The sequence below is a fragment of the Fragaria vesca genome, linkage group LG4, assembly GCF_000184155.1.
Source record: "Fragaria vesca subsp. vesca linkage group LG4, FraVesHawaii_1.0, whole genome shotgun sequence".
Taxonomy (NCBI): domain Eukaryota; kingdom Viridiplantae; phylum Streptophyta; class Magnoliopsida; order Rosales; family Rosaceae; genus Fragaria; species Fragaria vesca.
This window is the reverse complement of record NC_020494.1, coordinates 20,776,756-20,788,228: the sequence shown is the minus strand read 5'-3', so window position 1 is coordinate 20,788,228 and position 11,473 is coordinate 20,776,756. Positions and strand designations below refer to the sequence as shown.

Below are 11,473 nucleotides of genomic sequence, written 5' to 3'. Positions count from 1 at the left end.
TTTTTGTTTTTAGGTAAAAATGACTTATCTGCCCTTTGGTTAGGGTTAGAGATTGAAATGTGGGGCATTCTTGTCTCCTCCATGTCGGACGCTGATGTCATGAACGGATGAAATTTGAATTTTTGTCTCAACTTGATGAATTTTAAGAGTTTAAGGGTACACCTGATGGAAAAAAAAAAGAGAGGGGCACACCTGATGAGTGACCCAAAGTTCAAGGTAGTACACTGAATTTAATCCTTTTTTTAACATGGAAGTCTGGAGTTTCGGCATTCGATCGACATAGCCTCATTCCGTTTCTCAATTGTACAGTGAGGAATTGGAACGGCAAGGTTATTGTGGACATTCGCGAGTTCTATGTCAAGGATGGGAAGCAAAAGCCTGGGAAGAAAGGTTTGCTCTTTTGTCTTTCGTACTTTTCGGGGTTTTTCTGCTTATCCTGTTTGTGATTTGGTTGGTGGTTTTCGTATTTCGGATAGAGTAATTGAGTTTCTTATGTTTTAAATAATCAAAACATAAGAAAACTTGATTTGGACAATTGTAATAGACCTAAGAAAACTTCCCCTAAAGAAAAATTGCCTTTTGATCAGGGGCACAAAGTGGTCTGTGTCAAAACTAGCACCCACAACCACAATAATGGTGGAAAAAGTAGGCTCAGTTTAAGCAAAACACTTGAAAGTGCCCATGATTATGTTTTGATATTAGCTATTTAAAGGCATGAAAATGATAATGTGAGAGTAAGAGTTTTCCGTGTTATGAGAAAAGGCAATTGAGTTGGGCCATGTATATGTCTAAACTGAAGAACATGATACTTCAGCAATCTGGACAAGTTGTAATTTGATGTGGGATTAGTGTTGATGTACGTAGAAACCAATACAATATTTGGCATTAACCCCTTTCTTTTTCTCTTCCATATCTGTTTGCAGAGCTAAGGTTAGGTTTGCTCTGTTTGGTTTTTTGGTTCTTACCTTCAGTTCAATAGTCTGGGGTTTCATTTAGCATCAAATTCTGCATTTATTTGCACTCTTCTTGAACTTTTTGTATTCCATACCTGTGTATCAGTTATTACTATTGGTTTGGGGATCATAGGATTCTAAAGTTTTGGGTTTCTCTTTGTCTGTGAAACTCTGCACAATCTTAACTCTTGGGTGCCAAAGTGTGATAATTTAATGTGAAAAGTTTGCTTCTTTGGATATTGGTGACTTGCTGAAGTTCCCTAAGTTATAGACTGTTCCTATGTTGAGCGGTTTGCATCATTATATTCTTCCACTCTTTAGTAAGCAACTATTTTTAGTCTTCAACTATTAGTATAATATTAGTGAAAACATATAATTCTACCAAGTATTTGGCAGTCTCAATTTTAGGAGAAGAAGCATTTCTAGCCGAAACTGTGATTTTTTGTTCCTTTATGTTCAAATTCACTTATTGTGTATGTGAAAATGGCATGATTTCAATTTTAGTGTCTTGCAGTTGTTCATTGTTATCTATGTAAAGGTTTTGTAGTTTCTTGCAGTATGTTTAGTCTTTTACTTTGATATTATGATAGTGAATGTTAACTGATAGATGATTGTGATCATGGACTGATTGGTTGTGTGGTAAAATTTTGTCTTTGCAATCGGAGAAGAAAGATAGTGTGTGAATCAAAGGGAAAGAGGCGATTGGGAAGAGAGAGGAAGAGGAAGAGGAGATCAGAGAAATCGTAGGGAGAGAGAGAAAGAGGCGATTTGGAAGAGAGAGGGAGAGAGGAAGAAGAGATCAGAGAAGAAAGCGTTAATCGGAGTTGAATCCTTTCGTTCTCCTTCTTGGGAAGCCTTCAATTTCTGTTATGTTTTCGTTTAAACTGAGACTCTGATTGCTTCTTTGGTTTTGTGGTACTGAAATTGGTTTGCGATTATGGTTCAGATCGTGAATAGCATAAGCATTAGAGGTGCTTATTAGCTGGGTTGGTTATTGATCTGAGGATTATTTTTTGTTTGCTTTTCAGGTTGTGTTGTTGCTTTGCGACCTGTTTTGAGGTTGTGTTGTTGCTTTGCGACTTGGGCTGCAATTTCTCACTTTTTCATAGTGGTAGGGAGCCACTTTGTTTGTTTTGGAGATTTGTAGACATATAAATAATTATTTATAGGACTGAAATGTGATTGGTTTATTTCTGCTATGACAATTAATTTAATGACTACTAATTTTCATTTCATTTGTTCCACTACCAGTTGCTGCAGTAGAAAAGGAGGAGTTGTTGAGTTTTGGGCTTCAGGTACATATTGTGAACCAAAAAGGTGAGGGTTGATGATTAGGCTCGGTTTCTTTTCCGACTTTGATGTTGCTACCATGTGCTTATATTAAATCAAAATATGTATATTGTCGTCTTTTTCAGTATATGTTTTGTGCTCTCAGTAATGACACATCCTGCAATTTCATTAAAGCTAGCAAATTCATGAAATATATAACAGAATCTATTTCTGATGAAAGCTTGCGGTTTCATGTTTCTAATAACTGTAAAAGACAGAACAAGGTTTTTTTAATTTGGTTGCTCATACATGAAAGAAAATCAGTCAGGCTACGTAACAACAAATCATTTTGTGATTTACAGTCCATTAGGAGCTCTTATTTTCGATACTTTTTCTGTTCTTTACCAAATTGTTCTGTTGTTTCCCATCTGTTGTTGTTAAAGTTCTAAGTTGTTGTTACATGTAACGTAAATTTCAGCTATGCCGCCTAAATTCAAAACTTCCAAGAGGAAAGAGTTTTTCCAAACATCGGAAAATTTGCAGCAGCAACTTTCAGGTCATGAGACAGCAGCACCTTTGCACTGTAATGAAATTGAGGGCACAAGCGGCTCAAATCGATGTAAAAAAAACAAAGGGTTAATGAGGACAATCCTGATTGTATTGACGTTTGTGATGTCAATGAAAGTGTATCAGGTAAGGATAAGTCTTTGGCACTACATAGTTTCACATTGATTCCATGTAGTGCTTAAATTGCTTTCCTACTATTGGCATACAACATTAATAACATATGCTCTGTTTGATATGTTTTGCAGTTACCAGTTCAACCTCATATTGTCAGGCACTTTATCAAAGAAGTCGTCAGGGTTAGTCATAGTACATTTGGCGTTTTTGGTTTGTAGAACAAATAATGTCCATACCGCTTAAATATCAACAATCGTGATTGCAGGTTTGATGGTAGTTTACAAAGATTCTGGTGATAGTACGTTTGAGTGTAATCACTGTGGAGCTTACTTTTGGATAGGTGAGGCATTAGTGAAGAGTGTTCGAACAAATAACAATGCACCTGTTTACACTGGTTGTTGCCAGAAAGGAGAAATTCGGATCTCTTCATCAAACTCGACACCACCGTTCCTGCAGCAATTACTAGATCCAAACAACGGTCGACAAAGCGTACTCTTTCGTGAAAACATTCGGGTTTACAATTCAATGTTCTCTTTTACCTCAATGGGTGCAAAAATTGATTCTGATATAAACAGAAGATCAGGACCTTATGTTTTTAAGATATGTGGTCAGATACATCATTTAATGGGTTCTGCATTACCTGCTGAAGGAGAACGTCCTAAATACGCGCAATTGTACGTTTATGACACCAACAATGAGGTTTCAAACCGTATGGAAGCTATTGACCCCTGTCATACTAACAAAAAAACCAAACCTGATATTGTGCAAGGATTGATACAAATGTTTGATGAGATAAATGAATTGGTTAAAGAATACCGCTATGTTCGAGATAAATATGAAAATGGGTCGTTGCCTTCGTTGAACATGACTATACTTGGACGGCAACAAAATGATAGTAGGCAGTACGAATTACCCACCAATGATGAGGTAGCTGGATTAATTGTTGGTGACATTGGAGAATTTAATTCTAATAGAGACATCATTATTCAATCAAACGATGGGAATTTAAAACGAATTTTCAAATTTCATCCGAAGTATATGTCGTTACAATACCCGCTGTTGTTTCCTTATGGTGAAGATGGATATAGACATGATTTGACATTGCAACCAACTGCGAGCGAACTTGGAAGACAAAATATGAAACTTACAATGATTAAATTTGTCTGCTACCAGATTCATGACAGACAAAATGATTCAAGCACTCTGTTAAAAGGTGGAAGATTATTTCAACAATACTTGGTTGATGCTTATGCGACCGTTGAAGAAGATCGTTTAGACTTTGTGAGGACTCACCAAGGCAATGTAAGAAGTGATATCCGCAAAAACATTTTTGTTGCTGCATCTTCCGGGGTTACACAAACCCGTGATATGGGAAAACAAATAATTCTTCCAAGCACTCACACCGGGAGTCCTCGAGATATGATCAACAACTATCAAGATACAATAGCAATTTGCAGACAATATGGTAATCCAGACTTATTCATAACTTTCACTTGCAATGTTAAATGGCCAGAAATAACAAGATATTTGAATAACAAACAAGGATACAGGCCGGAAGACCGACCTGACATAATCTTGCGAATATTTAAGTTAAAATTAGATGACATGCTCGCCTATATTAAATTTGGACAACCATTTGGAGAAGTAGAGGCAAATGTTTGCACAATTGAGTTTCAAAAGCGAGGATTGCCTCATGCTCATATGTTATTTTGGCTAAAAAAAATTGTACAAGTGTTATACATCAGCCGATATTGATTCAATTATCTCAGCTGAGTTACCTGATAAAGAAATTACTCCAGAACTTTATAAAATCGTTAGTCAATTCATGATTCACGGTCCATGCGGAAAGATAGACCCAAAAGCTCCATGCATGCGAAACAGAGAATGTATCAGATCTTTCCCGAAAAAGTACAATACTGGAACCATATTCGAGGCTATAAAAGCACCGATACATCAACGACGCGTAGACGATACAAAATTTGTCGTTAAAAACGGAATCAATATCGGGAATAATTACGTCGTCCCTTATAACCCCGATTTGTTACTAAGATACAATGCCCACATCAATGTTGAATCATGCTCTCAGTCCATGTTGATAAAATACTTATTTACATACATAAACAAAGACCCTGACAGAGCTCGAGTTATGATACATGAGGATATAAATGACGAAATTAAAAATTACTTGAGCTATCGTTATTTAACTCCTCACGAAGCAATATGGAGATTATTTGAATTTTCAATCCATTCTAGACATCGTGCAGTTCAGCTATTGAAAATTCACTTGCCTTCAGAACAATTTGTTGTTTTCAAAGAAACTGACTCCCTTGAATCGGTGTTACAAAATCCATTTACAGAACATACTATGTTTACTAGGTGGTTTGAGAAAAACTGCAGTTGTAAAGAAGCCAGACAATTAACTTATGCCGAGTTTCCGACAAAATTTGTTTGGAACATAAGTGATAAATGTTGGACACAGAGACAACGATATCAGACTATTGGTAGAATTGCTCATGTACCACCAAATGTAGGAGAATTATATTACATAAGAATGTTGCTAGGAATTCAAAAAGGATGTCGTGGCTATAGCGAAATAAGAACAGTTAATGGCGTTATATATGATTCTTATCAAGAAACATGTCGAGCGTTAGAACTGTTAGATGATGATAAAGAATGGATTAATGCATTAACAAAATCTTCTTTCACCGCAACATCTCATCAAATGCGAAAATTGTTTGCCACAATCATTTTATTTTGTAACGTATCCGACCCGCAAGCACTGCTCGATGCCCATTGGATAAGTATGAGTGATGACATCTTATACAAAATTCGATCGGAATTCAATATGCCTAACCTGACCATACCTGAATCAGAGTTAAAAAATAGTCTTTTATTTGAGCTTGAAAAAATATTTAATATGTCATCGACATCATTAAAAAAATATCAATTCCCAATGTCAAATACAGAAAAAACAATGCAACTTAATAATAAACTAATGAGAGAAGAGCTTGACTATGATTGTGACGCATTAAAATCGCAGCATTCAAATATAATCAGTCAATTGAATAGTTGTCAGAAATCCATATTTGACGAAGTGATTAATGCAGTTGAAGAAAAAAATGGTCAAAATTTTTTTGTTCATGGTTGGGGAGGAACCAGAAAAACCTTTCTATGGCATACGATAATTACTAAACTAAGGTCTGAAGGAAAAATTGTTTTAGCTGTAGCTTTATCCGGTATTGCTTCGTTATTGCTTCCAAATGGTCGAACGGCACATTTACGATTTAAAATACCAATTAAATTATTAGATCACCGTTCGACATGTGCGATCAACAAAGGTATTGACCTTGCAAAGTTGCTTGAGAAGACAGAATTAATAATATGGGACGAAGCTCCGATGTGTAATAAGTATTGCTTTGAATCTTTGGATAAATCTCTTCAAGACATTTTATCAAATAAAAAACCATTTGGAGGCAAGTTTGTCTTATTAAGAGGAGATTTCAGACAAATTTGACCTGTCGTCGAAGAAGGAACAAAAGAAAAAATTATTGAGCATTCATTAAACAATTCATGTCTTTGGCGCTCGCTTAAAGTATTTTGTTTAACTGAAAACATGAGATCATCAAAACCCGGTTTATCTAATGAAGAAAAAAGTAAAATCACATGTTTTGCAGATTGGATGCTACAGTTAGGCGAAGGCCGGTTGCAATCAGTTTATAAAACTAACGACATAGACTCTTCTTGGATTAATATTCCTGAAGATTTATTGATCGAACACACCACAGACCCTATAGGTTCAATATTTTTAGCAACTTATCCCGACTTTAATGTTAAGTACAATAATGCTGACTATTTAAAAGAACGTGCTATCGTCACACCACGAAACACAACAGTACATTGCATAAATAACTATGCCGTGAATCTATTACCTGGTGATAGACGAGAATATTTCAGTTTCGACAAAATCTCATTTAGTTCTAGAAGCAATGAGAACATTGACATGATATACCCGACTGAATATCTAAACAAGCTTGAATTTAGTGGATTCCCTACACACGAATTAGTTTTAAAAGTTGGCATGCCGATTATGTTACTGAGAAATTTAAATCAAATATGTGGTTTATGTAATGGAACAAGACTGATAATAACAAAATTGTTCGACAGGTTGATAGAAGCAAAAATATTAACAGGCAATAACATTGGAGAGAAAACTTTTATTCCAAGAATTGTTCTGACAAAAATTGAACACAAATTGCCATTTATCTTTAAAAGACGTCAGTTTCCTATTAGACCATGTTATGCAATGACAATAAACAAAAGTCAAGGTCAGTCGTTAAACCAGGTTAGAATATACTTGCCAGAACCAATTTTTACACATGGCCAATTGTATGTTGCACTGTCTAGAGTTACATCAAAAGATTGTCTTAGAATCGTGATAAATAATAGCGATGACATACCAAATAATTACACTAAAAATATAGTTTACAAGGATGTTTTGCACAATATCTAAAATATTGTTACCCGTATGATATGAGATAAAGTGATGTAAATACATTTTGAAAATAAAATAAAATTAGAGGCATAGACTGAGAGGTAAACACGTTGATCAACATTGAATTGCCAAGAGTTTAGAAAGGTCAGAATTCTATCTCTTCCAAGGTACCCCACCAAATTTCATCACTGTTGACCGTTTCCCAAATTTCTATCCCTTCCACCGTTTAGTTCAGTTCTATCTCTTCCACCGTTATTTGTGCCAATCTGAGAAAGAGTATTAGACGGTCCAATCAACAAAACCTTCCTTCCACCTCCTTTTTATCTTACAATCACACAACTTTCGTATCAATCAGATTCACATCTAAATCATAACCGAAACCCACAAACCAGATATCTCGGCGAGGTGTTCACGTGTCGCTTTGTAAAATTTATTTGCCCTTTTGTATCGAAGATATCGACTTGATCTGTTGATAACCAATTCAACCTTCTCTTTCTTTTACTGAATTTCGACAGAAGAAGAACGGACCGGTTCCGAATTAAGCAGAAGAACGCATAAGCAATACAGCCTTCAGCTTGAGGTAAACTTTTACTGGCAAATTAAATTTCAGGTTCTCACATTGACCCCCGTACAAGGCTTTCCCAGACCATAGAGAATGTTAGCGCAGTTGAATAGACAGCAAGATTAATGAGCCTCAGCATAATCTTTACTTGCAAATAATGCCGTCTCCTTTGACAGGTACGAAACAAGATGAACATAACACCCCTGAGAGCTGTGGTACCCTTTCGGTACATATACCGAATCAGAGTACGTGTATCAAGAGTCTGGAGACCTAGATTCCGTAAGACTGAGAAATATGATGGGCTGTACTATGTGTTGATCGACCAAAATGTAACCTCTAAAGGCCTTGCTCATTGTCAACTGTATTGTGAACATATTTCTCCTTATCATTTTTCTCCAATTCAATTCCTATGTCTATATGACACTAACATCTACCATATTTTTACTGCTGTGTTTTCAATGTTAGACATTTACGGCTGCAGCATAAACGTGAAAGCACCACATGAACGTAAAAAAAAAAGAGGAGACCAAGTGTGGGATCACTGTTCAAAACCTGAGGTATATGCATGCTGCTTTCTTTACACAATAATTCTGTTGGCATTCACGCTAAATGATAGAAACCTAATCTCCTGCTCAATTGCAGAAGGGAAACTCTCAACATCACTCTTTGGGGAGACATCGCCAGATCATTCGATGTTGGGACCGTGCAAAGATCAGCTCCGCCTTTGCTTGCTGTGTTCACAAGCATGAATCCTGGAGAATATGATGGTAATCACTCATATGAAGTTACCAACTGCTATTTTAGAACCTTTAATTACACATTAATTTGCGGCTTCAATTTACAGGACATGTTGTGGCTTCAAAGTCGAACCATACATGCGTCTTTTTCAACCCAACCATTCCTCTGACAGGCGAGTACCTGATCGAGAAAGTAGTTTGTGCTTCGAATCATGATGTTCTGAATTTGACTTTTATTTAAGTGGGTTTGTGAAGCGATCACTGTACTTGAAATCCCATTCTTATTACTACTATTATCTTCTTAAACACAATAAGATATATTAATAACAACCGGTAGACAATCTGAATTGTGTGTGTATTTTAATTTACAGAGTTTGATAAGTAATTTTGAGATTGCATACATGAGGTTTTGTAACAAATTTTCATGCCTTATCTTCAGACTATAAACAGATTGATTCTTTTTTCTTTTTTTTCAGGTTCTCCAAAACAGGAGACAAGGTGCGCATAACCGGTGTCATCTCCAACCATGAAACAGTTAAGAGCGGTCGAACAACCAAACCGAGTAACTGTGTCAGAGCTGAATGCGCTCAATCCATTAGATTACACGGTATTTATACATATAATTATCCATATCTACCCACAGTTCTGACATTTTATATTCTATGTCACAAGCTTATACACTCGAGGCCTCCAAAATCCTCCTATATAATATCTCTTAATAACTATTTATGTGCTACAGAACAAGACAGTTTACTGCAGTGCCTCAATTCGGAAATTTGCACGAGACGGATGGTGGTATAGGAGCTGCGCAACCTCAGGCTGTTACAGGATGGTGCATAAAAATGAGGAGGCGGCCAATAAGTACTTCTGTCCAATACATGGTCTTCAAAAACCACAACCATCGTAAGTGCTTATATATCAAAGATAGCAGAGGTGGTACTTTTATTCAGTATCATCATCGATTCATAGGTATATACCGGACATCAAATTACCTTGGAAAAAAATCACTACACGACTTTGAAAGGAATTGGTGGATAAAGCGTAATTTCATTTGTTATAACATAACTAACTCTTTCCCGTATGATACACATGCAGCTATTCAGTCAATATGACGGTCGAGGACAAAGAGAGTCGGGCCACATTGACTGTGATGGGAAGAGAGGCTGCCCAACTTTTCAACAGTAGCTGTCAAGAACTGCTAGAGAAGAGGTTCTCCCCAACTGAACAATCATTGCCTGAAGAAATTGGGGACACAATGAGGCAGGCACACCTATTTGAAATAAAGCTAAAGCCCAATCACGGTTTCATGGTCAGGAGCATTAGTTCAACGGAGAACCAGCAATTACAACACTAGAACACCCACTTTCTGAAAGAAAGAGAAGAAATGAGTCGGGCCGAGTGACCGTTTCCAAAAAGGAACCTGAGAAGAAGTCCAGGAGGTAAACCTAATAAATTAACGACAATCTTGATTTCAATTATTCACCATTTTCCACTGCTCATCATTACTTTTATTTGTCAATATCCCTTATCCCTTCACCTGTGAATTATGATTGAAAAGAACAATTCATTAGAAAAAGGGAACTCATTCACTTATTCTGTCCATATCCCATTGTCTGACAGGGACACAGAGGAAGAAGCATCATCTTCTTCAAGCATGCAGCATCAGAAAACAAAGCTTGAATGAATATCAATCTAACAAGCTCACTTTTTTGTAACTTTTGATGAGCTAACGCCTTCATCAAAGCCTGCTACTACATCTGTTCTTCTTTTGTGAAGACAGCCATTTGACTGGCTGGAATTTTTGTGAAGCACTGATCTGTCCGAGGGCGTCATTTTTGTTAACAGTTCTGGATCCAACTCCAGTGTGTGGCATGGCTATTTTTGGCAAACAAAAGCAGCTTTTGAAGCTTCTGTGTACAAACAGAAACGTGGCTGTAATGTATATTATGTACAGTTGTGTACAGTAATGTATTGTGATATGATGTACAGTTATCAAAAGGGAACTTTTATGACTTCTTTTCTGCAGTAAAGCTCTTCCTTCATTTGATTGATAGGCTTTTTATTTTACCCTTCTTTAAAAATGCATTTGATCTTACATGTTTTTTATTTAAACTGATGCTGCAGAACCAAAAGAAATGCCCACTTAGGGTCAATGTTTATATGCCCATTTCATCTTCCCATCTGATGATAATGCTCTAGCTATGCCCAGTTGCCAAATTATTTTTGTTGTGTTTGCAGGTCTTTTGGAAAGGCTTGCTCAGTTTAAAAGACTGATTATGGGAGTGTATGTATTTAACACCTTAAAGAGTTTTTAAACTAGCTGTAGAACTTATCAATTTTCCTTATGCCTGCTGTTTAGTGCTGTGTGGTTATTTATGTTGAACTAGCTGTTTATCTTCTCAATTTTCCTTATGTCTGCTGTTTAGCACTGTGGTTATTTATGAGAAACTTTTGAGCTCTGTTTTGCGATAAACCTTTTTTATTCATGTGTGTTTATCATACATTGCATCACAGTTAACGTAGACAACATAACTTGAAGTGCCATGAGAACCCGCGGCAAGACGCGGGCATCCTACCTTGTAGAAACCTATATGAGAGTTATTTATTGTCAGCACATCTTCAACAAACAAATTGTATTAACTCAACGACATAACGAAAAAAAACAAGGATCACATTGAGCTTTATCCATCTCTAACTTTTAGATTTCTGTTTACTCCAATATGTCAATGTAAGTTTACTGAAAACGGAGATGCCATCATCCCTTCTATCCATATTGTTG

General features: G+C 36.4%; 1 protein-coding gene, 1 non-coding gene and 1 pseudogene across 4 annotated transcripts in view; all 3 read left to right on the top strand.

Moving 5' to 3' along the window:
• LOC101295621 overlaps nucleotides 1–11,473 on the top strand; it is an 880,650-nt pseudogene that overhangs the window by 296,542 nt on the left and 572,635 nt on the right. The window contains exons 54-55 of the transcript XR_184594.1: nucleotides 310–390; nucleotides 3,244–4,368. The product of XR_184594.1 is annotated as an uncharacterized LOC101295621 (transcript). The remainder of the gene's footprint in view (nucleotides 1–309; nucleotides 391–3,243; nucleotides 4,369–11,473) is intronic.
• On the top strand, nucleotides 1,466–3,255 carry LOC101292992. The gene is made up of 5 exons (XR_184535.1): nucleotides 1,466–2,064; nucleotides 2,205–2,270; nucleotides 2,701–2,915; nucleotides 3,035–3,085; nucleotides 3,169–3,255. It is a non-coding gene; the product is annotated as an uncharacterized LOC101292992 (transcript).
• Nucleotides 7,656–10,740, top strand: LOC101292594. Of its 2 annotated transcripts, none has more exons than XR_184534.1 (5): nucleotides 7,656–7,975; nucleotides 8,134–8,286; nucleotides 8,423–8,514; nucleotides 8,600–8,724; nucleotides 9,171–9,917. XR_184534.1 is itself a non-coding variant. In XM_004297545.1 (5 exons), the coding sequence occupies exons 2-4, from the start codon at nucleotides 9,221–9,223 to the stop codon at nucleotides 10,046–10,048; spliced, it is 504 nt and encodes a 167-aa protein (XP_004297593.1). In that variant the 5' UTR covers nucleotides 8,740–8,867; nucleotides 9,171–9,220; the 3' UTR covers nucleotides 10,049–10,133; nucleotides 10,315–10,740. The 2 variants fall into 2 exon arrangements, 1 of the variants encoding a protein (XP_004297593.1); XM_004297545.1 differs by lacking the exons at nucleotides 7,656–7,975; nucleotides 8,134–8,286; nucleotides 8,423–8,514; nucleotides 8,600–8,724 and adding exons at nucleotides 8,740–8,867; nucleotides 10,315–10,740 and having other exon boundaries at nucleotides 9,171–9,301; nucleotides 9,434–9,597; nucleotides 9,790–10,133.

Coding starts and splice junctions, on each gene's coding strand:
- LOC101292594 (XM_004297545.1), top strand. CDS start 9,221: ATGAAACAGTTAAGAGCGGTCGAACAACCAAACCGAGTAACTGTGTCA. Junction 9,302..9,433: donor TCAATCCATTAGATTACACG/GTATTTATACAT, acceptor TATGTGCTACAG/AACAAGACAGTTTACTGCAG. Junction 9,598..9,789: donor CTTCAAAAACCACAACCATC/GTAAGTGCTTAT, acceptor ATACACATGCAG/CTATTCAGTCAATATGACGG.